General features: G+C 46.6%; 1 protein-coding gene across 7 annotated transcripts in view; it reads right to left on the bottom strand.

Moving 5' to 3' along the window:
* The window catches only part of GRAMD1B (GRAM domain containing 1B), a 260,555-nt gene that overhangs the window by 153,765 nt on the left and 84,745 nt on the right, over positions 1–22,045 (bottom strand). Inside the window, exons 2-3 of one of the 7 annotated variants that reach the window (XM_075327717.1) lie at positions 19,124–19,173; positions 17,248–17,291 (exon numbers count right to left, since the gene is read on the bottom strand). The exons of 4 other annotated variants lie outside the window; for them this stretch is intronic. In XM_075327717.1, coding sequence (XP_075183832.1) covers positions 17,248–17,291; positions 19,124–19,129 — 50 coding nt within the window. In that variant the 5' untranslated portion in view covers positions 19,130–19,173. 2 more of the 7 variants (XM_075327724.1, XM_075327716.1) reach the window with 2 other exon arrangements.

Below are 22,045 nucleotides of genomic sequence, written 5' to 3'. Positions count from 1 at the left end.
TGGGATGCTGTTTCCCTATCGTCTGTGGTGAAGCGAGTTCCTCTGGCCTCCTCGGTGTCGGATCCTTCTCCTGGGCGGTAGCCTCCCCCTTGGGTGGATGTGACCAGTGTCTCCATCGATGGTATTGTACGGCTGCGCCCTGGTCCTCTCCGTCCGCCTTTCCGGGCTCTGCCGGCTAGCCTTTGTTCTTCACCTGTCTTCCGTTGGAGGCTTGGCCCTTCGCGCAGTTTTTTCCCACCCTCTGAGTGTATTCTCTCTAAATCTCTCGTGGGTGCTGTCGTGACGAAAGGAAAAGACTATATTACTTACCGGTAATGGGATTTTCCTGAGTCCACGACAGCACCCTTTACACCCCTGCCCTTTCTTGTTTGTTTTTTTCACCATTTGGTGTCCTGGGATTTGTCTATTTTGTATATTCATTCATTGGCGGTTCCTCTCCCGGTTCTCTGCAACCAACTGATGAGGGAGGGGGACTGCCCCTTTTTTTATCTGTAGGTTTCCTGTCCTGAAGGGGGCGGATCCCTCTCTCGTGGGTGCTGTCGTGGACTCAGGAAAATCCCATTACCGGTAAGTAATATAGTCTTTTACATGACAAAAACTTGCTATTTTAACACGTGTGTGTAGACTTTTGATACTTGCTCTGCTTAGGAATGCAGTAGCAGAGTCACATGATCGGCATGTAGAGGTGTCATGTGACCACTAATAGAAGCATCCCTTGGTTTAGTTGTTGCTAGTTTTTCAGGTGTTTGGAGGTGGGCTATGGATGAGTTATTACTATGCACACATGGATATTTGAGGGTATTGGGCATCGGAAATAAAATGATTTTTGTAGGTTTTTGCCATATTTTGACCTTGCATTCTATGTATCTACACATGAGTTACTGTGTAATATTAATTGTACACTTACGATTAACATTTATACTTAAAACGTCCGTCCTAAATATCTAGCCTTACACCTTAACCCCTTTTTTACTTCACGTCCTGTAATGTTTCGCTTGGAGGAGTCTCAAACGGGATATCACAGGAGGCTCACTCGCTTCCCTGCAGCATCTATCGCCCACCCTGGAACAGGACGTCATCAGGGGGCAGCGCTGAAGTTACTACCTGCATCACCGCCCCTTTTAAAGATGTCATGGATCTATGGTGATAGAAGCTGTGGGAGCGGCGAGTGCAGCGCCGGCACTCTACTTCCATCACCGCTGCTGCATCATATAACTGTGAAACAAGACGTTGTCACGGGATGAAGATAGAAGCAGAGTGTCGGTGCTGCACTCACCTCTCCTACAGATTTTACACCATGGATTCAGGATGTGTTCATAGGGTGATGATGCAAGAAACACTAGTAAGTAACTTCAGCGCTGTCCCCTGATGACTTCCTGTTCCAGAAGGGGGTGAAACACATTGCAAAAAAGCGAGTGCAGCCCCCGACTCTTGTGACATCATATTTGAGACTTCACTTAAATTAAATGTCACAGGAAACTAAAACAAAGAAGTAATACAGGACTTGAACCTGCTGATGTCTGATCTCCTATTCTATATATTGCAATACCACTGTATTGTAGGATAAAGCTAAAATCAAGAGTCCTCTATGAAGCCCACCCTGCGGCTTCTGGAGTGTGCAGCAGAAATACAACCATGGCTGGCATGTACGGTATTCAGCAAAGACTACTATGCATACAGAGGAACATGGCAGGAGGGGTGGGGGGCATGGGGGCACGCTGATCAGGGATACATTGCACTCTGCTGGACGGAAATATTAATACATAGGTTCTCAAACACTGCTGCACGTTAATATAGGAGCACAAGACCACGTAATTCACAGCATTTGTCATCACTTTATGCTGCCTCCAGAAAGGGCAGAATTATAAGGTCCGCTTTAAAGGGAACCTCACAGCAGCATTTACTCCTAATATCTAATTACTGCGCTGCATTCAAAGGTTCTACTTTATGGACCCAAGTCGTTTATTTTTCGACCTCGGTGACTAAGCATTTGACATTTAACATCGATTATTAGTAACCACAATTTTAGACAAAGAACCCAGCATAAGCATAAAATCAGCTTTATAATTTTGTGGTGCCACATGGTATAATTATCTGGACTCGTCCAAGAGGTGTGCGCTTAGTGCAGGCGAGTCCAGAAAGCCGATATCGCGCCCCCTGTCTCCTGCGGGTTTCCTAAATTACAATAAAACACCCCAGTAACAGTCGTGACGTAAGGCATGGACCGAACTTCTGTTTATGTGCCACTGCCTTCGGGTCACACTGGACTTGCCCTAAGACATCAGACAATGAGCACAGTGGCATACCGCTAATAGTGGCAGACCACATGGCAGCTGTCAGGCCCATGAGTTGGAGGGGTCAACTCTGAGGCCCTCATACTATAGAGGAATAGTGGAGACAGCGTACTGTGTCAGAGGGCACTGCGGGGACAACATCCTGTGTCAGCGGGCACTGCGGGGACAACATCCTGTGTCAGCGGGCACTGCGGGGACAACATCCTGTGTCAGGGGGCACTGCGGGGACAACATCCTGTGTCAGCGGGCACTGCGGGGACAACGTCCTGTGTCAGAGGGCACTGCGGGGACAACATCCTGTGTCAGAGGGCACTGCGGGGACAACATCCTGTGTCAGAGGGCACTGCGGATACAACGTCCTGTGTCAGAGGGCACTGCGGGTACAACGTCATGTGTCAGAGGGCACTGCGGGTACAACGTCATGTGTCAGAGGGCACTGCGGGTACAACGTCATGTGTCAGAAGGCACTGCAGGTACAACGTACTGTGTCAGGGGGCACTGCGGGGACAACGTCCTGTGTCAGGGGGCACTGCAGATACAATGTCCTGTGTCAGAGGGCACTGCGGGTACAACGTCCTGTGTCAGGGGGCACTGCGGGTACAACGTACTGTGTCAGGGGGCACTGCAGAGACAACGTCCTGTGTCAGGGGGCACTGCAGAGACAACGTCCTGTGTCAGGGGGCACTGCGGGGATAACGTCCTGTGTCAGGGGGCACTGCGGGCACAACGGATTGTGTCAGAGGGCACTACGGGGACAACGTCCTGTGTCAGGGGGCACTGCGGATACAATGTCCTGTGTCAGAGGGCACTGCGGGTACAACATCCTGTGTCAGGGGGCACTGTGGGTACAACGTCCTGTGTCAGGGGGCACTGCGGGGATAACGTCCTGTGTCAGGGGGCACTGCGGGGATAACGTCCTGTGTCAGGGGGCACTGCGGGGATAACGTCCTGTGTCAGAGGCAACTGCGGGGATAACGTCCTGTGTCAGAGGGCACTGCGGGGACAACAACCTGTGTCAGAGGGCACTGCGGGCACAACGGAGATTGTGTCAGGGGGCACTGCAGGGACAACGGATTGTGTCAGGGGGCACTGCGGGGATAACGTCCTGTGTCAGGGGGCACTGCGGGCATAACGTTCTGTGTCAGAGGGCACTGTGGGCACAACGGATTGTGTCAGAGGGCACTACGGGGACAACGTCCTGTGTCAGAGGGCACTGCGGGCACAACGGATTGTGTCAGAGGGCACTACGGGGACAACGTCCTGTGTCAGAGGGCACTGCGGGCACAATGGATTGTGTCAGGGGGCACTACGGGGACAATGTACTGTGTCAGGGGGCACTGCGGGGACAACCTACTGTGTCAGGGGGCACTGCGAGGACAACGTACTGTGTCAGGGGGCACTGCGAGGACAACATACTGTGTCAGGGGACACTGCAGAGACAAACTAATGTGTCAAAAGCACCGCAGGGATAAAAAAATAATACATGTTTGATATCTACGTGCTCATACTGATGTGGAGAATCATATTGCCATGTCAATTTTACCATATAGTGAACATGGTAAATAAAATCCCCCCCGAAACAACTGCGGAATTGCACTTTTTTTTTCCCAATTTCACCGCACTTTAATTTTTTTCCTGTTTTCCAGTACAATATGTGGCGAAATAGAAGGTGTCATTTAAAATTATAATTCATCCCGCAAAAACAAAACCTTTTATGGCTATATTGGCAAAAAAACAAACAAAACAAAAAGCGCAAAACTGAAAATTGCATGGTCATAAAGAGGTTAAAGCAGAGTTTTGTCACACAATATTAATAACCATTTCCCACATCTACTTCACATCAGCAGCATTCTAGGAAGGTGGAAGGGCTCAAAGATTAATCAACAATTTCTCATTTTTCAAACAAAATTAGCAAAAAAATTTTAGGGACCACATCAGATTTCAAATAACTTTGAGGGCCTTATGTGATAGAAAATTCCCAAAAGTGACACCTTTTTTTAAAACCTGCATTAACCTTATTAACCATTCAGGTGCTTAACAGCAATTGAAGCAACGTGGAAAAATGAGTGACATAGATTGTGGACGCCATGTCACATTGGTAGATTCTCCGACATGCCAAAACAGCAGAAAGTCCCCACAAGTGAACCCATTCTGGGAACTACACCTCCCAGGGAATTCACCTAGGGGAGTAGTGAGCAAATTTAACCCTCAGATGATTGACAATTGTATAACATTGGGCTGTGGAAAAAAAAATACCATTTGTTTTCAGTAAAATGTTGCTTTGGCCCCAAGGTTTTAATTTTCAAAAAGGGTAATAGGAGAAAGCGGACCATACAATGTGTTACTTCACTTTATCCTGAGTGCGCCAATACACCGTATGTAGCCGAAAACTACTTTTCAGGCACAGCTCAGGAGGGAAGGAGCGCGATATCGGAGTGCACAATTTACTGGAATGGTTTGCGGGTGCCATGTCACATTGGCAGAGCCCCCAAGGTGCCAGAACAGCAGAAATCCCCCACAAGTGACCCCATTTCACAAACTGCACCCCTCAAATTGATCTAGGGATGCAGTAAGAATATTGAACCAAAAATGTGTCATAACATTTTATATTGTTAGGCAGTGAAGAAAAAAGAATTACACATTTTTAAATCACTAAAATGTTGTTTTAGCTCCAAATTTCCATTTTTCACAAGGGGAAGAGGTAAAAAAAAACAAAACAAAAAAAACCCACAACACTGCAGAGCTCTGGAGGGATGGCGCGCCCTTTGACTTTTGGAGCACAAATTTTCCTAGAATACCGTAATTTGTGGCCTCCATTTGCAGAGCCCCTCACTGCCAGAAGAGCACAAACACCATCAGATGACGACATTTTGGAAATTACACCCCTCTGGGAATTCATCTGCGGGTGTAGTGACAATTTTGTCTCTGGAAAATACCCATGGAACGCAGTGAATGTTGCAGAATTAAAAATTGCATCTAAGCCCCAGTGGTGCCCAGTACATTGTAGTGCCTGTACATTGTACCTGTAAATTAAGCGGTCTTTCCTCACTACAATAATAATGCCAAACACGTGGATGTTAACTGTGGTTTAGGCACATTGTGGGGCTCAGAAGGGAGGGGGGCATTTGGATTTGGGATTGCAGATTTTCTGATTTCTGTTTTTTGGAGGGAGCCATAGCACTTTTCCAGAGTATTTGTACTGCCAATTACGTGGCAGGGCCCTTTATTTCCATTAACAGATGATTGACTTAAGTGGTCTCTTGCTTTTTTTGGATTGAGTTGAATGCTTTTGGTCGAAATTTGGGGTGCAAAACATTTTGTATTAGTTCACATTTTTCCTGTGCTCTACACTGAGCGCTTACATAGGGTTGCCATGTACATCCCTGAAATACGTGATTCAGATGAAAACCCCGACAGATTCAATCCTTAATGAGACAGCAGAGTTACTCCAGACTCAGTTTGGCCTCTGTTTAGCAATGTCAATCTTCTCAAAAGGTGCAAAAAAAAAACTGTTGCTGACCGCACTTCTTTTTTAGCACACGTATAAAGATTAATACCGCCGGACCACAGGCCCTTACGAGGGTTCAAAATGACCCCCCTCTGCCTCATTACAGGGAATTTTCTATTTAGAATTTTGTCTGAATCAGGTTTTTCTGAGATTTACATGTAAACCCCAGAGTAAGCGCTCAGCGTATAGAGCGCAGGATAAATGTGATCTTTGGGAGGCATAATAAACAAATTAAAACCGGTAAACAAATTGGCTTTATCATTTTTATGACGTTCACCTTGCGGTATACGTGATTAGGCGGCTTTATTCCTCAGGTCAGTACAGTTACAGAGATACCAGATTTATATAGTTTGGGGGTTGTTTTTTTTGTTAGTTTGCTGTTTATTTTAGGTGTGGCTACTAGCACACAAAAAACCTCGCAAAAGTCTTTTTGCACCCCCGAATTTTGAAGTCTATATATAATTTTTTTTGTCTGCCGACAGACATTTGAGGGCTTTGTTTTTTTGCGGGATGAATAGGAGTTTTTATTGGTAGCATTTTGGGCACAATGTTGTTTGATCGCTTTCTATCCGCTGTTGGTGAAGCAGATTCAAGAAGAAACAGCAATTCAGGATTTTTTGTTTGTTTTTTTTGTTTACACCACTCACTGTCATCCAAGTGATGAGACAGCTTTATTCTTCGGGTCAGTATGAATACAACAATACCACATAATAAAGCACCTTTTCATTTATACTACGGACTGGAGCATCATCTTATGCAGAGCAGCGCAGATAGAGCCACGTTTTGCCAGGGTCCTGTTTATTTCCTTCAGCCTTAGGGCTCGTGGACCTTGCGGCAGCGGATATCGCTTTCATACTGGCTGCGTCACACACAAGGTGAGCGGCCGGCTTTTTCATCTATTTCCTTTATATTGGGTAAGACCCTATTGCGCTTGTTTTATCCACAGCTCTTTACACTGGTATGGACTCTGTAATGAAAGTGGTTCCTGTCCGGTGCAGAAGGACGCAGATACCATTACAAGTGCTGAGGACCAGTGCGGCCCACTGCCAAATGGCAAATGGCCAGTCCAGCATTGGCAGTACCTATAATTAAGTATTTTATATAATTGTGGCACCATGTGGTTCCTCTGTACAAAATCTGCCATACAATGCTACTGGCAAATTGCCACAATGTTCTTACATACTTTTATTTAAAATTTTGTAGAAAATACATAAAAATTGGTAAAGCCCCATAGATGTATATACACGACATATTACGCATACATACAACTCAAATCTAAGCTATGATCATGTATGCAAGTCAGAGGAAGAACAAAGTGCTGATATAGACCTAAAAGAAAACTAAAGTTGGAGAGAGCAAAACAAGTATTCTGACTGGTGAGGGAAGACTAGAGGTGCGGAGAGCAACACAACCCCATGAGTGACACAATGGCTTTATGGTCAGCACATTCATTTACATTAAGGATATTGCCAAATAATCAGGATGGGACATATGTCATAATGCCCTTGTTAATGTTAGGAACGGGCGGGGGGTAGCAGATGATGGCTTTGTCTGTCCGGTACATGTTCGGTGTATGGGAAGGGAGCTGTGATGACATTAGCAGATTGAAAGAGTCACATTACTCCGCGTTAGCAGAACAAGCCTTGTTTTGTGACAATCAGCAGAGCATTAATAAGGGTTGGGCTTGGCAAAATAATCCCACCGCCGGCACCCTGAATCCCCCAACTACAGAGATTCCTGTCTGATGTCGGTAAGTATTGAGCCACAGGTAGTAAACCATCCCAATGACAAGAATGTCCAAGATATATTGCCTATATATACTATTGCCTGGAAAAAGCAGTAAAAAAAACAGTTTACTGTCAAGATGCCAAGTGACAAGATAATCAAAAGCCAGGACAACGTATACGAGATGGTCAGTTAACATGGTTTAATAATGCCGCGCAGTGTCAATCCCTGAGGACAGATACCGGGACTGACTCTAACATCATTCCTGTTCATCACTAGGTAGATTAAAGGGACTGTCCAGATAACAATAACCATTTATACATGATGTTCGGGAATTCTATGTTAATGGCAGGAAGGGATCCCGTGCTCCGGATACTCCGCTCGTGGCCGGCATAGAGCGCGGTTACATAGAGCGTCTCTGGGGGACCTGTATGAAGAAAGTGCAATGCTTCAGATTCCCTGTGAAGCTGCTGCAAGAAAATTGCTTTTTCCACAGCTTACTGCGGATTGTTGGGGAGTCCAGCAGCAATTTTTGGGGGATGTGCTTATTATGGAACAGAGGACAATTCCCCCATTGTGACAGCTATGATATGGAGGTTATTCATTGCAGACATGTTCACTGTGCCAGCGCTTATATCTAAGTGCCGATTCAGAAAACACAATCTGTGGCCGACCACCGATCAGCTACATTAGCGGGCAATTTAAGGCCGGTTGGACAGGCAGACCGCACTTACAACGTGCACAGAACAATTAGTAACCGATTGTTCTGAGCGCATAGCCTGTCTTTGTTCTCCGCAGCAGACACGGTTTACACAGAATGATGAGCTGTCGAGAACAAGGAGTCTTTTTTTTACACCAGCCAAAAGATCATTTCAGCAGACAACTCCCTCCAGATAGCAAAATGGAAAGAAGTCAAAGGCTAAAGTGTCCATGAACTTTAGATAACTATAGGCAGCATGCACATTCAATCTACAGGTTTTCCTATTTAGTGTTTTCTTAAACGGGAGAGGGGAATAAGCCACTGTTAGGCATTTTGGCAGTGAATTAACGCCTTTAGAAAGAAAAAAAAGATTAAACATGTTGAAATCCAACATGCCCAACCCATCCCTACCCTAGAATCTGCAGAAGGCAGAGAGTTAAGACTTCCCTCATATACAGTCTATCATTGGGTGACATTCAGCACAGTCTATGGCAATGAAGTATCTTATGTATCATCCCAGCTTCTATCCGGCACTTATTTCCTTTTCCTCTTTTTCTAACCTCTCTGAGCCTCTACATTCTCGCTCCCCTATCCACAGCGTGGAGCTTCGTATACAACCACCTCCTTGCTGTAATGACAGAAGGGAGGGACGAGAAGGAGCTCTGAAATATTTGTATCAGTTTTGCAAAAGCACTAAATTAGCAACTTAGGCCGTTTTCACACTACGTTTTTTTTAACATGCGTCATGAACGTTTTTTTGCTGTAAAAGTGGATCCTGTTTTTACAAAGAAAAACGCATGCAAACGCATGTTATTTTACAGGATCCTGCCACTTGAAGTTTATGGGCGGGCATTGGAGTCATGTGATCGGGAGTGAGGGGAACTAACGTGATAGAAGGGGAGCTGGCATCTGAAAGCTGTGGACGCTGGTAACCAAGGTAAACATCGGGTAACTAAGCGAAGTGCTTTGCTTGGATACCCGATATTTACCTTAGTTACGAGCTTCCGCAGCTGCTAGAAGCTGGGCTGCCTGCTCCCTGCACATGTAACCAAGGTAAACATCAGGTAACTAAGCAAAGTGCTTTGCTTGGTTACCCGATATTTACCTTGGTTACAAGCGTCCGCTGCTCTCAGGCAGGGGAGAGAGAGAGGAGAGAGAGGGAGGAGGAGAGAGAGGGAGGGGGAGAGAGGGAGGGGGAGTGAGGGAGGGGGAGAGACCGATTACGCCAGGCTGGTTTCTGGGCATGCTCAGTAGAGCAAGCAGGATCCTGTCTATCAGCATGCCAGCGTTCACATGTGTTTGCATGCGGTTTAGTCAGGATCCAGCGATTTGCAGTATTTGGACGCAGCTCAAAAGCGCTACAAGTAGCGTTTTTGAAAAAAGTTAAAGAACTGCAAGTCGCTGGATCCTCACTATAACGCACGCAAACGCATGTGAACGCATGTTGACGCGAGTCCATTGCAAATGCATTGAAATGAAAACGCATTTGCACTGGATCCGTTTTTGCGTTAAAAAAACATTCATGACGCATGTTAAAAAAACGTAGTGTGAAAGCCGCCTTACTGACACACTTCAGAAACAAATCTGTTCTTTCTTTTAATTAAGGCCTTTAAGTCCTGCAGTTATGAATCAAATGAGTATTAAAATAAATTGTGTGCAAAGGGTCACAAAACAAGGTTGGTGTGAATCTGTGCATTATTGGTAACTTTTCAATACGATGCACGAGATGATGTGATGATGATGATGATGATGATGATGATGATGAAGTGTCTGATATCAGTAGTGTATGGCCGGGACAAGTCATCTGCAAATATAAGGAAATTATCGTAATCACATTTCACTTTTTTCTTCAGGACTACATGACAGTTGTCTAACCCTTGTCTACTTAATAAATAGACTTATGTGAAGAGTCCCAGGAGAAATAACAGAAGCGATAACATCAGACACAGTATTAACACCACAATGGTCATCAGCCGCCTGCACCTGTACAATAGTGCTGCACTCGGAAATGTTCAGCTCCGACCAGACCCTGAACTCGCACAGACCAGGACTATAAAGTCCACTGCAGAAGCAATGACCATTTCTATTAATGTGCTTCTGGCTTCATTTATGCAGAGAAAACAAAGGATAATTAAATGACTAACATGCAGATCAAAATGGAGCAAGTGCATCTTATTAAAGTCACGCACATCCAGCAGAGCGACACTAAGTAATTAGTAAAACATTGCATGAGGGTCCGCTTCACCAAGCGCAGCCTTTCTGTAGAAACACCTGGGGTGCGAGGTGCAGCTGCTGGAGGATCAGATAAGCTTTGATATCTAGTCCACTTCTGTCCATAGAAAAGAACTCTGGCGGAGCAGTGTCAGAGAACACGTACACAATCCTCTATTTAAACTGGGTTTCTCTCCACCACTAGATTGAAAACTGCACACCCTACCAGGCTGCGAGTGGTGGCGGATGGTGGGACAAAGTTTTTTGACACTCCAAAGGATGCAGCCGCATGGCTCGATACCAATGAAAAAGGACTGCGCAGAAATCACCGCTGAGGATTATTGCGGATTCCTTGCTGTTGGACTTGCTGAGGTGAACGTGCTATGTTTCCCGGCTGGAACACTTATGGACGGTTGGCAGGAGCCACCCAGATAGGTTACTATGCAGTTGATGACTGTTCAGGAATTTAAACCGTTATGTGCTCTTAGGGTTATGTTTAGCCCCACTTCCCTCTGTTTGAGAGGAATGTCCTGGTTTACTGCGTATGTTTTTATGTTGTTTGACCTTTTCGTTTTATGCACCTGTTTGGTCTATGCTCATCTATGGGAACTGCTGCAGATGGGTCCGGAGGTCCCCGCTTGCTGCCCCCTGCTGTTACATATGTGTACTCACCCTTATGGCGAAGGAGGTTACTATAGTGGCCTGGAATGTGCGAGGATTGGGTGAAGCCACTAAAAGATGTGCAGTTTTTCTGTTTCTACAGCAGCTTAAGCCAGACATAATATTCTTATCAGAAACGCACTTGGTGAAGGAGCGGCTCCACTTGCTCCACAAAAAATGGATAGCCCATGAGTATCACTCTGTATATACCACACATTCCAGGGGGGTGAGTGTCCTGATACACAGGACAGTGCCGTTTGAGTGTCTTAAAGCTTCTGTGGATCAGGAGAGTAGATTTGTATGTCTTTACTGTGTCCTTCATAATGTGCGCTGTGTTCTAGTTGCAATTTATATTCCGCCGCCATACACAGGGGAACCATTGAAACGTATTCTCAATTTTGTTGCTTCCCTCCCTGAGGTCCCCACCCTATTAGTAGGAGACTATAATAATTACTTGCACCCGTATTGGGATAAGTTACATACAGGGAATATCTCAGTGGGGGCGGCAGCTACATCCCTTGCCAGACTGATGGAGGAGGTGGGATATGTAGATATTTGGCGTATTAGAAACCCGCAGGTCCGGCAGTATTCATGCTATTCTAGTTCTCATCATTCACTGTCCCGGATTGACCTGGCCATTGGAAATGCTCAGCTGCTGCCTTGTGTAGCTTCAGTCACGTACCTGGCCAGGGGGGTGTCTGACCACTCCCCACTACAGGTCCGTCTAAGGCTTGGGGACCCGGACCGGCTGGCGGGGATACCTTGGCGGCTCAACCCTTTTTGGATACAACTGATAGGGGGCACTCTGACTGACACTATACGGGAATATTTTGTGACAAATGACGGTACGGCATCTAAACATATAGTGTGGGACGCAATGAAGGCGTATGTTCGTGGGACATATATTAGGGAAATTTGCACCCGAAAGGCGAAAACAAGAGAGCGCACTAAGTATCTGACGGACACTTTAGGTGATGCAGAACGACTTCTTATATCTAACCCTACAGATGATGCCAAGCGGAACTTAGAGAGGGCACAGAGAGCTCTGAGAGACCATATGACTTCCTTGGCCACTAACAAACGCTTTTTCCTTAAGCAGCGGTACTTTACGGAGGGGGAGAGTGTGGGACATCTCTTGGCTACAATTGCTAGGGCGCAGGAGGGATTGACCTATATCACCAAATTGAAACTTGACACTGGAGAGGAGGTGAGGGACAGCGGGAGGATTGTGGAGGTCATGCAACAGTATTACACCCAATTATACTCCTCTAAATCGCATTATGGGGATGAGGAACTGCGGGACTTTGTGGAGGAGATCACTCTCCCCAGTCTGTCAGATAGTGAGAGAGAATCCCTGAATAGAGATATAGACCTGGAGGAGCTGGAGGAGGCGCTCGGTCAAATCCAAAATGAAAAGGCCCCAGGTGCGGACGGACTCCCGGGTGAATTCTACAAATTATATACCCATCTGCTGCTGCCAAGACTCTTGGATGTGTTCAGAGATGCTGAGGAGAAGGGATCCCTCCCTGCATCCATGAGGGAGGCTATTATTGTTCTGATTTTAAAACCCGGGAAAGATCCGACCGCGCCTGACTCCTATCGCCCAATCTCGCTGCTTACATTAGATATTAAATTAATCGCTAAAATTCTAGCTAACAGGTTGTCCCGGGTGATCACGTCAGTGATCCACGAGGATCAGACTGGATTCATCCCCAATAAATCTACTTCCATTAATTTGCGACGTTTATTCCTGGGGATACAGCTAAGTTCTGAGGGGAGAAACAAGGAGAGAGCAGTCCTGTCATTAGATGCAGCCAAAGCCTTTGACAGTATTGAATGGAATTTCCTATGGGTAGTTTTGGAGAAATTGGGTCTTGGCTCCAGATTTATTGGCTGGGTCAAATTGTTATATGCCTCTCCGCGGGCCAGGATTCGAGTTAATCGTTGTACCTCCTCGTCTTTTAATTTGGCCAGGGGCACGAGACAGGGCTGTCCTCTCTCTCCATTACTATTTGCAGCGGCAATTGAACCATTGGCGGCTATGCTTCGTGCATCCGCTGGCGTAAAGGGGTTTGAGATAGGCGGTCTGGAGCATAAGGTTTCCCTCTATGCGGACGATTTGTTGCTGTATCTCAGGGAGGTGGGGACATCGGTGGGCCCAGCAATAAATATTATTATAGAATTTGGTAGGCGCTCGGGACTCCTAATAAACTGGAAGAAATCGGCCCTGCTCCCTATAGATCCACTCCCATCTAATTTTAGTACTCTGGGGCTGCCAATTCCGACGGTGGATAAATTTAAATACCTGGGGATTGTGGTTAGTGCCCGACCGCGTGATTACTACTCAAAATCTGGAACCAGTGTTGGCTCAGTTTAGGAACAAGATAGATGCCTGGTGTCGACTCCCACTGTCCCTTATTGGCCGTGCTAATCTACTAAAAATGGTACTGATGCCCAAACTTCTGTATCTTCTCCACAACGCCCCAATATGGATCCACTGGAAATTTTTCCGTAAAATCAACACTTTGTTTCGGGAACTCTTGTGGCAAAAGCAGCAGGCTAGAATCCGCCTTGAGACCCTGCAGAGAGGGAAGGAGGATGGGGGTCTGGCAGTCCCCAACCCGTGGGTTTATTATGTTGCGGCACAGATGCAGCACTTCAGGGGGTGGGGAAAGGATGAGGCATATGACGCTGGGGGCAAATTGGTGAGGGGCCTTGCAGAATGGGGACACCCAGTGGCTTTTTTGGATGCAGGATACTCACCCAGAGGAGGAACATTATATCCAACATTATCATTGATGTACAAGGTGTGGGATAGAGGGAAGCAGTTGCTGGGAATATCAGGAATGACTGAGTACTGGCCCTTATGGCATAATCGTGGACTGGCGGAGCTGCAGAGACTCCCGGGTTGGAGAATGTGGGTGAGCAGGGGGGTGCATCAGGTGTCTCAGATTCTTCAGAATAATATACTTAAAAGATTTGACCAGCTTCAAGCTGAGTTTGGGATACCGCACAGTTCCTTTTACCAATACCTGCAGCTCCGTCATGCCTATGAGACACAGACACGTCGTATGGACATTAGGATAGAGCGGAATCACACTCTTACTGAATTGTTGACATCTGATCGCTCCTATGGTATTATTTCTAGGTTGTATACAGTGATGTTATCTAGACACCTCGACAAATTCCCTTTGCAGGCTAGAGAGAAGTGGGAGAGGGACCTAGGCCCTATGACAGAGGAACAGTGGGGTGAGGTCCTGTCTCAGACTCCAAGCCTTGCCGTATCTGAAGGCCAACGACTGTCACAGCTATTCCTGTTACATAGAGTATATAGGACACCTAGTCTATTGCATAAGATGGGAGTTAGGATGGATGATCTGTGTCCTAGGTGCGGGCAGGAGGGTGCTAATCTGATGCATATGATGTGGTCCTGTGGGAACATTGAAGATTACTGGAGGGCAGTACTAGATTTGGTTAGACAAGTTTTCAATATCCGTCTACAGCCAAGACCTATTATATGTATCCTGGGTCTACTGGAGGGGGGGGTGGACTTGAGTTCGCCGGTAATGGTCGGTATTACACGTCTCTTGTACCAGGCTAGGAAACTGTTGGCCTACCACTGGTTGGACCCAGCGCCTCCGGTCATCGGGGATTTTAGGGAAAGAGTAAACGCTATACTTCGACTGGAGAGAGGAGTATACCTTAAAAGAAATGCATTGAAAAAGTTCTATAAGATCTGGGGGGCATGGTTGGATACCCCAGGCCTTCCCTCCTCGGCGTTACTGCAGGACAGTGCGAGCGACCAGGTCCTTCTCCTTCTGACCGGTTAACAAATTTCCTCAAATAGGGTGATATGCGTACTGCTGGAATGTGTGTGCATGTATATGTGTGTGCATGTATATGTGTGTGCATGTATATGTGTGTGCATGTATATGTGTGTGCGTGCGTGCGTGCGTGCGTGTATGTATATGTGTATATATATATATAATGTCATAATGATGCTGGGTAAGCTATACTATGGAGAATATATTGGGAAATAATATGCACTTTGAGACCCATATTGAAATGAGACGTGGACTGCGGGTGCATTGTTTATTATGTTATTTGTGTGGTTTTTCTTATTGACTAAAGGTTTTTTCCCTTTCTGTGATATTTCTATGGAGGGAATTATTTTATGTGTTGTATAATTTTGATGTTAAATAAAAATGAACCTGATTTAAAAAAAAAAAGATTGAAAACTGCACTGTGTGAACACGACCTTGCGTCTTCTGCGTGCTTACATTATTTTATTAGCAGAAGGATGTACTACTTCTTCCAGGAAGATGTCAATCGCATTACACACACAAAAAAAGCTTTTCAGCCCGTTAGTATTGTGTGAGTGAGGCTGAGCTTATTCCCATCCTAAACCCGGGCCCTGATCTGTCCCAGGAGATGCACACGCAGTAAACGGAAAGGTTTATTTTGAAAGTCTTCTGCCTACCACACGCTGACGGCTTAAAGCTCCTCACAGCAGCACCGGGGACACGTGCGGCCGCCATGAAGAGGTATTAAGGGAGATATATGCATTAATAGTTTTTGTGACTTCTCACAATAGATTAAAGTATATCTGTCAGCAGATTTTTGCTATGTAATTTGTGAGCAGCGCGATGTAGGGGCAAAACCTGCGGATTTATCTTGATTTTCCAGATAAATCCGCAGGTTAACACAAGTACAGACACTCCCCATGTTATCCTATGGGATTTGGGGAGTGCTGTATCAATGCTGCGGTATGTGCGGCTGTGGAATATGCTGCGGATTTCCCGCAGCCGCACGTAACTGCATGTCAATTATTCATGCGGAAATATCTGCGGATGTCCCGCCTTTCCACTATGGAGATACAGGGCGGGAATTCCGCAGGTATTTCTACACTTGGCCCGCAGGTTTACCTCAACAAAAATGTTCGAATCCCGCAGCAGCAAGATAACTGCATATTCCGGGGAGCAGCTGCGGGAAACCTGCGGACAAACCTGCGGCAAAGTCCGCGCATAGCCTTAATCTGTTTTCCCCCGTACTGTGTCATCTGTATCATGATCTATGTTGCACTTGTGCTTTTTTTCTTAACCAATAATAAAAAGATGAGCGTGGCTAATCCGGTGTAGAACCCAAGCTGGGAGCGAAGCTGCCAAAACCTGGGACTGGATCTATAGAGCACGGCACCTTTGAAAGCCTATTTCTACAATAGATACCTTTTTCCCCATTGGGTAACCTCTTTTAGTACAGAGATGTGCGTAACCTAACACATTAAACTATCAACGAGAGACTGAATATTCATTCCCAGCAAAATCACAATTTTTCTGATATGGATTTTACTATTGTGAAAAAATAAAACGCCCCAGACCAAATTAATAAAATGCTACTGACTTTACATGTTATTTTAGTTCCATTTCATTTAGCAGCGTCAGTCTCCATCTGATTGAATCCCATGAAGACGCTGCTGCATTTCTCCTAGAATCCTGGATGCCGATGCCCTGACCCCAATGAGGTGGATGGATATTTAGTTTTCTATTTTCACCATCTAATCATGCAGAATATTATAAACTGAGCACAACAGCAACTTACACCAACCTATTAGAGTTTATCAAAATGTCATATTAAGGAGTCATTATCTCTGGCCACACAGGGCCTAACAACGGCCATAGACGTATAGATGTTTGTTGCCAATCTAAACATATTGCATTGATTATTGATAATTATTATATCCGAGGTAAATGCAATTAGTTGTGACTGGGGGAAGCTGGTCACACTGGAAGGTCTAATCCTTCATACACGATTCAATTTACTGAATTTCGGGGGGAAGCTTTACCTCTATGGCCAGTTTAGGACCAGTGTGCAGAATTTAATGACCAGCAGATGGTTGCACCAATATTTCCACACTTCTGATCAGACACTCTTTAGCCGTGATTCCATTACTTTCATGCAGTGTTGCCTTAGAAGTGCACAGGCATAAAAAAAATGTAAGAAAACGAGGGACGTGCCACGTTGTGGGGGTGAGTCAGGCACAGGTGAGGGGCTGCGGCCCTCAGCTGCCCGCTTTGCATTCAGAAGCATGGATTCATTCTGGAGGAAGAAGTCACTTACGCACAGGGAGCAGGGCAGCATTTCCATCCTACCTTTGCTGTAACCACATCAGCCGCCTCCATGCTGTGCACTCGGCCTAGCAGTAAACAACCATTGGAGAGAGACGTGGATCAGGTGGGACAGTCTGTGCGAGGGTCCATGGAAGGGGTGTAGGTGTGCACAATGAAAAGATGATAGTTTGTGGCTTGTGTGGAACACGTGCGTGTATATGTAGTTCCAAAAACAGGATTGGGTCCCTATTTTTATAGTAAATCTATAACTTACAAATCTTGATACATTTTTAGCTTCCCGTCCCCGGCCATAGCACAAGCAGTGACCTGATAATTTGCTGAGGACATCTCCTTCACTGATTTGGCCTCTTAGGACAAATACAGCAATAAACTGGGTTAGATTATGAGCTTGGCTTCCTTACATTCACCACTAGAGGGCATGTTTCCGGCAGAGAGCACAGCGAGGAGCTGAGCAGTCAGCGCAGCCTGAAGCTTTTGTCAGCAGCATTTTTTTTTTTGCTAAATACACAAAGCACTGGAGTGAGGGTAATATGGAGACGGGTGCACTGACGGGGTCAAGCTCCGTGGCCTCCGCTCCTGTCCTATCTTCAGTGAAGCCACATCCGAATAATGATCCTCATTCATTTATTATCTATATTGCTTCTCTAACTTCTCTTCCCGTTACCAGCAGAGTATGATCTGGTGTCTGCTGTCTGAGGCAGAATACAGGCTGTCTGAGGCAGAATACAGGCCGTCTGAGGCAGAATACAGGCCGTCTGAGGCAGAATACAGGCCGTCTGAGGCAGAATACAGGCCGTCTGAGGCAGAATACAGGCCGTCTGAGGCAGAATACAGGCCGTCTGAGGCAGAATACAGGCCGTCTGAGGCAGAATACAGGCCGTCTGAGGCAGAATACAGGCCGTCTGAGGCAGAATACAGGCCGTCTGAGGCAGAATACAGGCCGTCTGAGGCAGAATACAGGCCATCTGAGGCAGAATACAGGCTGTCTGAGGCAGAATACAGGCCGTCTGAGGCAGAATACAGGCCGTCTGAGGCAGAATACAGGCCGTCTGAGGCAGAATACAGGCTGTCAGAAACGACAGGCGGCATCGTGCTAATAGAGTAAACATTTGATGGGTGCGGGGCTGAAAGTTTCAGGAGCAACTTCATTTTCGGAGAAGCTTTTGACATGATACATACAGTAATATGTCAGACGTGTTTGCTGGTAGGGGTCTGATTTCACTGATCTATAAAACAATGGTGCAAGTGCTCAGCCGAGCTCTTCTCTCCTCCGGTGCCCACAATATGATGACGACTGTCTCAGATTTTCTCTAAATCTTATAGATCGCCGCGGGCGACTGCTGATTGGCTGCAGCATTCAACAGTTTCACACAAGCCTGAGAATAGTGCTGTGTACCTGTGCGGGAGGGGAGTATCTGACATTTTTTATCTCTGCTGGGAATGTAGTAATTAAGAAGTCATTAAGTTGTCCATGTAGTGGATAACCAGAGAAGAGGAGGTGAGCTGTGACATCACCTACAGTGAATGTAGTATCCTGTATTATCTATATGTAGGTGATATCATTGGAATCCTGTCTGTGCTGATAATGAGATGCCTGCTAAGAACTGGGCAATACAGACCAGGAATCATCAGCCTGTTATGAAGGGACAACTGCAAGATTTAATGTTTGTTTTTTTAAATATAAATACAAATACTGACATGGATACCAAAATTCTTAAAAAAAATATGTACAGCATAAAAACAAATTTCAACAATAGAGACTTTTCTGGTGACACGTTCTCTTTAAAACGAATGTCCACCTTGTAACTTGTCGCTCCACAGATATCGTAATAGTGTCTCTAATACAAAGGTCCAGTTCCCATGCACAGTCAGACGTAAGACATAAAATCCTACCTACCTGCATCCACAAACTGGGGCAGTTCACTGCATGCTGGTTACATATTGAACCTGAAAATATAACATGATACAGTGAATTTCTAAACTCCCCTTAGTGGCTGCAGGATGTTATACGTTACAGGGATCATCCAGAACATATACATCGCTGACCCATACTTAGGGCAGGTCATCCATATCGGATTAGTAAGAGTCCGTTACCCGGCACCATAGAGTCCGATCAGCTGTTTGCAGATCCCTCTGCAGCCGGATGTAAACAGTGCACGGAGCTTGAACAACACAGCGCCACTCTCTATGTAGTGGCCATTCTCAGATACTGCAGCTCAGCTCCCATTTACTTCTATATGAGCCAAGCTGCAATACCTGATAATGGCCACAAAGTGTTGCACAGACCTTGCATTCTTCGCTCTCTACACTGTACATCTGGCCGGAGTCAAGCACACATCTAAATGGGTCGTCATTATACAAGTCGTGGACAGCACCCTGCAAAGGGAAGGGGTCGCCAAAAAAAATTTTTTTTCCAATAAGGCTGCTTTCACACTACGTTTTTTTAACGCAAAAACGGATCCAGTGCAAATGCGTTTTCATTCCAATGCATTTGCAATGGACTCACGTCAACATGCGTTTGCGTGCGTTATAGTGAGGATCCAGCGACTTGCAGCTTTTTAACTTTTTTCAAAAACACTACTTGTAGCATTTTTGAGCTGCGTCCAAATACTGCAAACCGCTGGATCCTGACTAAAAAGCACACAAACGCATGTGAACACTGGCATGCTGATAGACAGGATCCTGCTTGCTCTACTGAGCATGCCCAGAAACCAGCCTGGCGTGATCAGTCCCTCTCTCCACCTACCTCCCTCCCTCCCTTCCCCTGCCTCCCCACTTCCCTCCCTCCCCCTCCTCTCACCACTCTCCCCCGCCTGAGAGCGGAGGACGCTCGTAACCAAGGTAAACATCGGGTATCCGCGGTCTTAGTTACCCGATGTTTATCTTGGTTACGTGTGCAGGGAGCAGGCAGCCCTGCTCCTAGCAGCTGCAGACGCTCGTAACCAATGTAAATATCGGGTATCCAAGCAAGTTACCCGATGTTTACCTTGGTTATGAGCCTCCACAGCTGTCAGATGTCGGCTCCCAGTCTTTCACGTTCAGTTCCCCTCACACCCAATCACGACTCCAATGCCTACCCATAAACTTAAAGTGACAGGATCCTGCAAAATAACACATGCATTTGCATGTGTTTTTCTTTGCAAAAACAGGATCCGCTTTTGCGTTAAAAAAACGTTCATGACACACGCTAAAAACACGTAGTGTGAAAGCAGCCTAACTGAAAAAATATAACGTATTCAAGTTTTAATGTTATGTTTAAATCATTGTTATTAATTGAGAAAAATATATAAAAAAAACACAAACTAAAAGTTTGATATTTTCCACTCTTAAACACTAGGGGGAGCAGCTGCTGACATCCTGCTGTATAACTACTGTAGAACTAGCTCACATTACAGCTGCAGTAAAGGTGGCAGAATCGGGGGGCGTGTCTGGGACTCCATGGAGCAGGACGTGTAAGGGCTGAGCTCCTCCGCCCGGGATACCTAAAAGCCCTTAACATAAGCTTTGCATAAGCAGGAATGGGGGAGAAGAGACCCCCAAAAGCTACTAAGGATCCGGTGATCCCAGCACTGCTCACCCTGGACTCCTACCTTACAAAGGAGACGCCAGGGGAGCGGGAACAAGAGACGCCACAGGCAGCAGGAGCGCCACAAAGCAATCACCCCGGGACAGCCGCGATGGAGGATTGTGCAGGAGGGACGGAGCGGGGATTACCCACCCGAGCCGCGGACGGAGGAGAAGGAAGAGATCGGGAGCCGGTGGATCCCGGCGGGAGCGGGCCTTCCCTCGTGGGCAAGATGGCGGCGGAGGTGGCGGAGGCGGCGTGCAGCAACTCACCAGCACAGCTGCACGAGCCGGAGCATCGCCAGGCAAGTGACGCTGCGGATCTCCGGAATGCCGGCCCAGGTGAGAAGTATGTGTTCCCCCCTGACGCGAGCGCCGGTGATGCAGAGGAGATGGAGGTGATCATGCCGCCCCTCCCCCCCATAGAACTGTTGGAGCGTGGCGGTGGCTGGAGCCCGGCTGCCCACACAGATAGCGTGCAGAGGGGGTTGGAGCAGGCAGAATGGGCATATGAGGACATGGAGCTGAGGAGTGATGGCCCTGAGGAAACAAGAGATGAGGAAAGGAGCGACGGGGAGACTCTGGGGGAAAACTTGGGGCATGATAGGTCAGGCCTGCAGCCTGCTGGAACCCCCCGGCTCCCAGGGGATACAGTAAATATAACAACAAATGACATGCTCTCCCCATCGGGACCTCCAACATTACTAAGTGAGGCCCTTACACCCAGACCTCAAAGAGCCCATAAACCACCCAGGGACATAGGGCCCCGGAACCCGGGCCCCGCGGCTCGATGGAGGGGAGACCCTGAGCCACCCCCTGGCCCACCTACTCTGGAAAGCAACAAAAAAAGGCCCCCAGACAGTATGAAGGCCAGTTCAATGACCACACAACCGGGGTGCCCCCCACCAGAATGGTGGGAATTTATCAAACAAGTCCCCACCAAGACAGATTTCCAAACACTCATCTCAGAAGTCAAGGACGCCTGCAAATCTGAAATAGCAGCAGTCCGAAAAGACGTTCTTTCCATCTCCAAACGAATAAACCAACTGGAGAATGAACATGGTGAGGCTAGAACAACCATCCGCCACCTCCAATCCCAAACCTCCTCCCAGGCTGACGTCATAAGAGAGTTACAGCGCCATGTTGAAGATCTGGATAACAGAGGCAGGCGACATAACATCCGGGTCAGGGGCATGCCTGAGGTCCAATCAAAGGAAGACGTCACCACAATCTTGCAAACCATATTTAATTCGCT

Source organism: Anomaloglossus baeobatrachus, chromosome 11, assembly GCF_048569485.1.
Source record: "Anomaloglossus baeobatrachus isolate aAnoBae1 chromosome 11, aAnoBae1.hap1, whole genome shotgun sequence".
Classification (NCBI taxonomy): domain Eukaryota; kingdom Metazoa; phylum Chordata; class Amphibia; order Anura; family Aromobatidae; genus Anomaloglossus; species Anomaloglossus baeobatrachus.
Note: the sequence above shows the minus strand (reverse complement) of the source record. Positions and strands in the feature narration are given on the sequence as shown.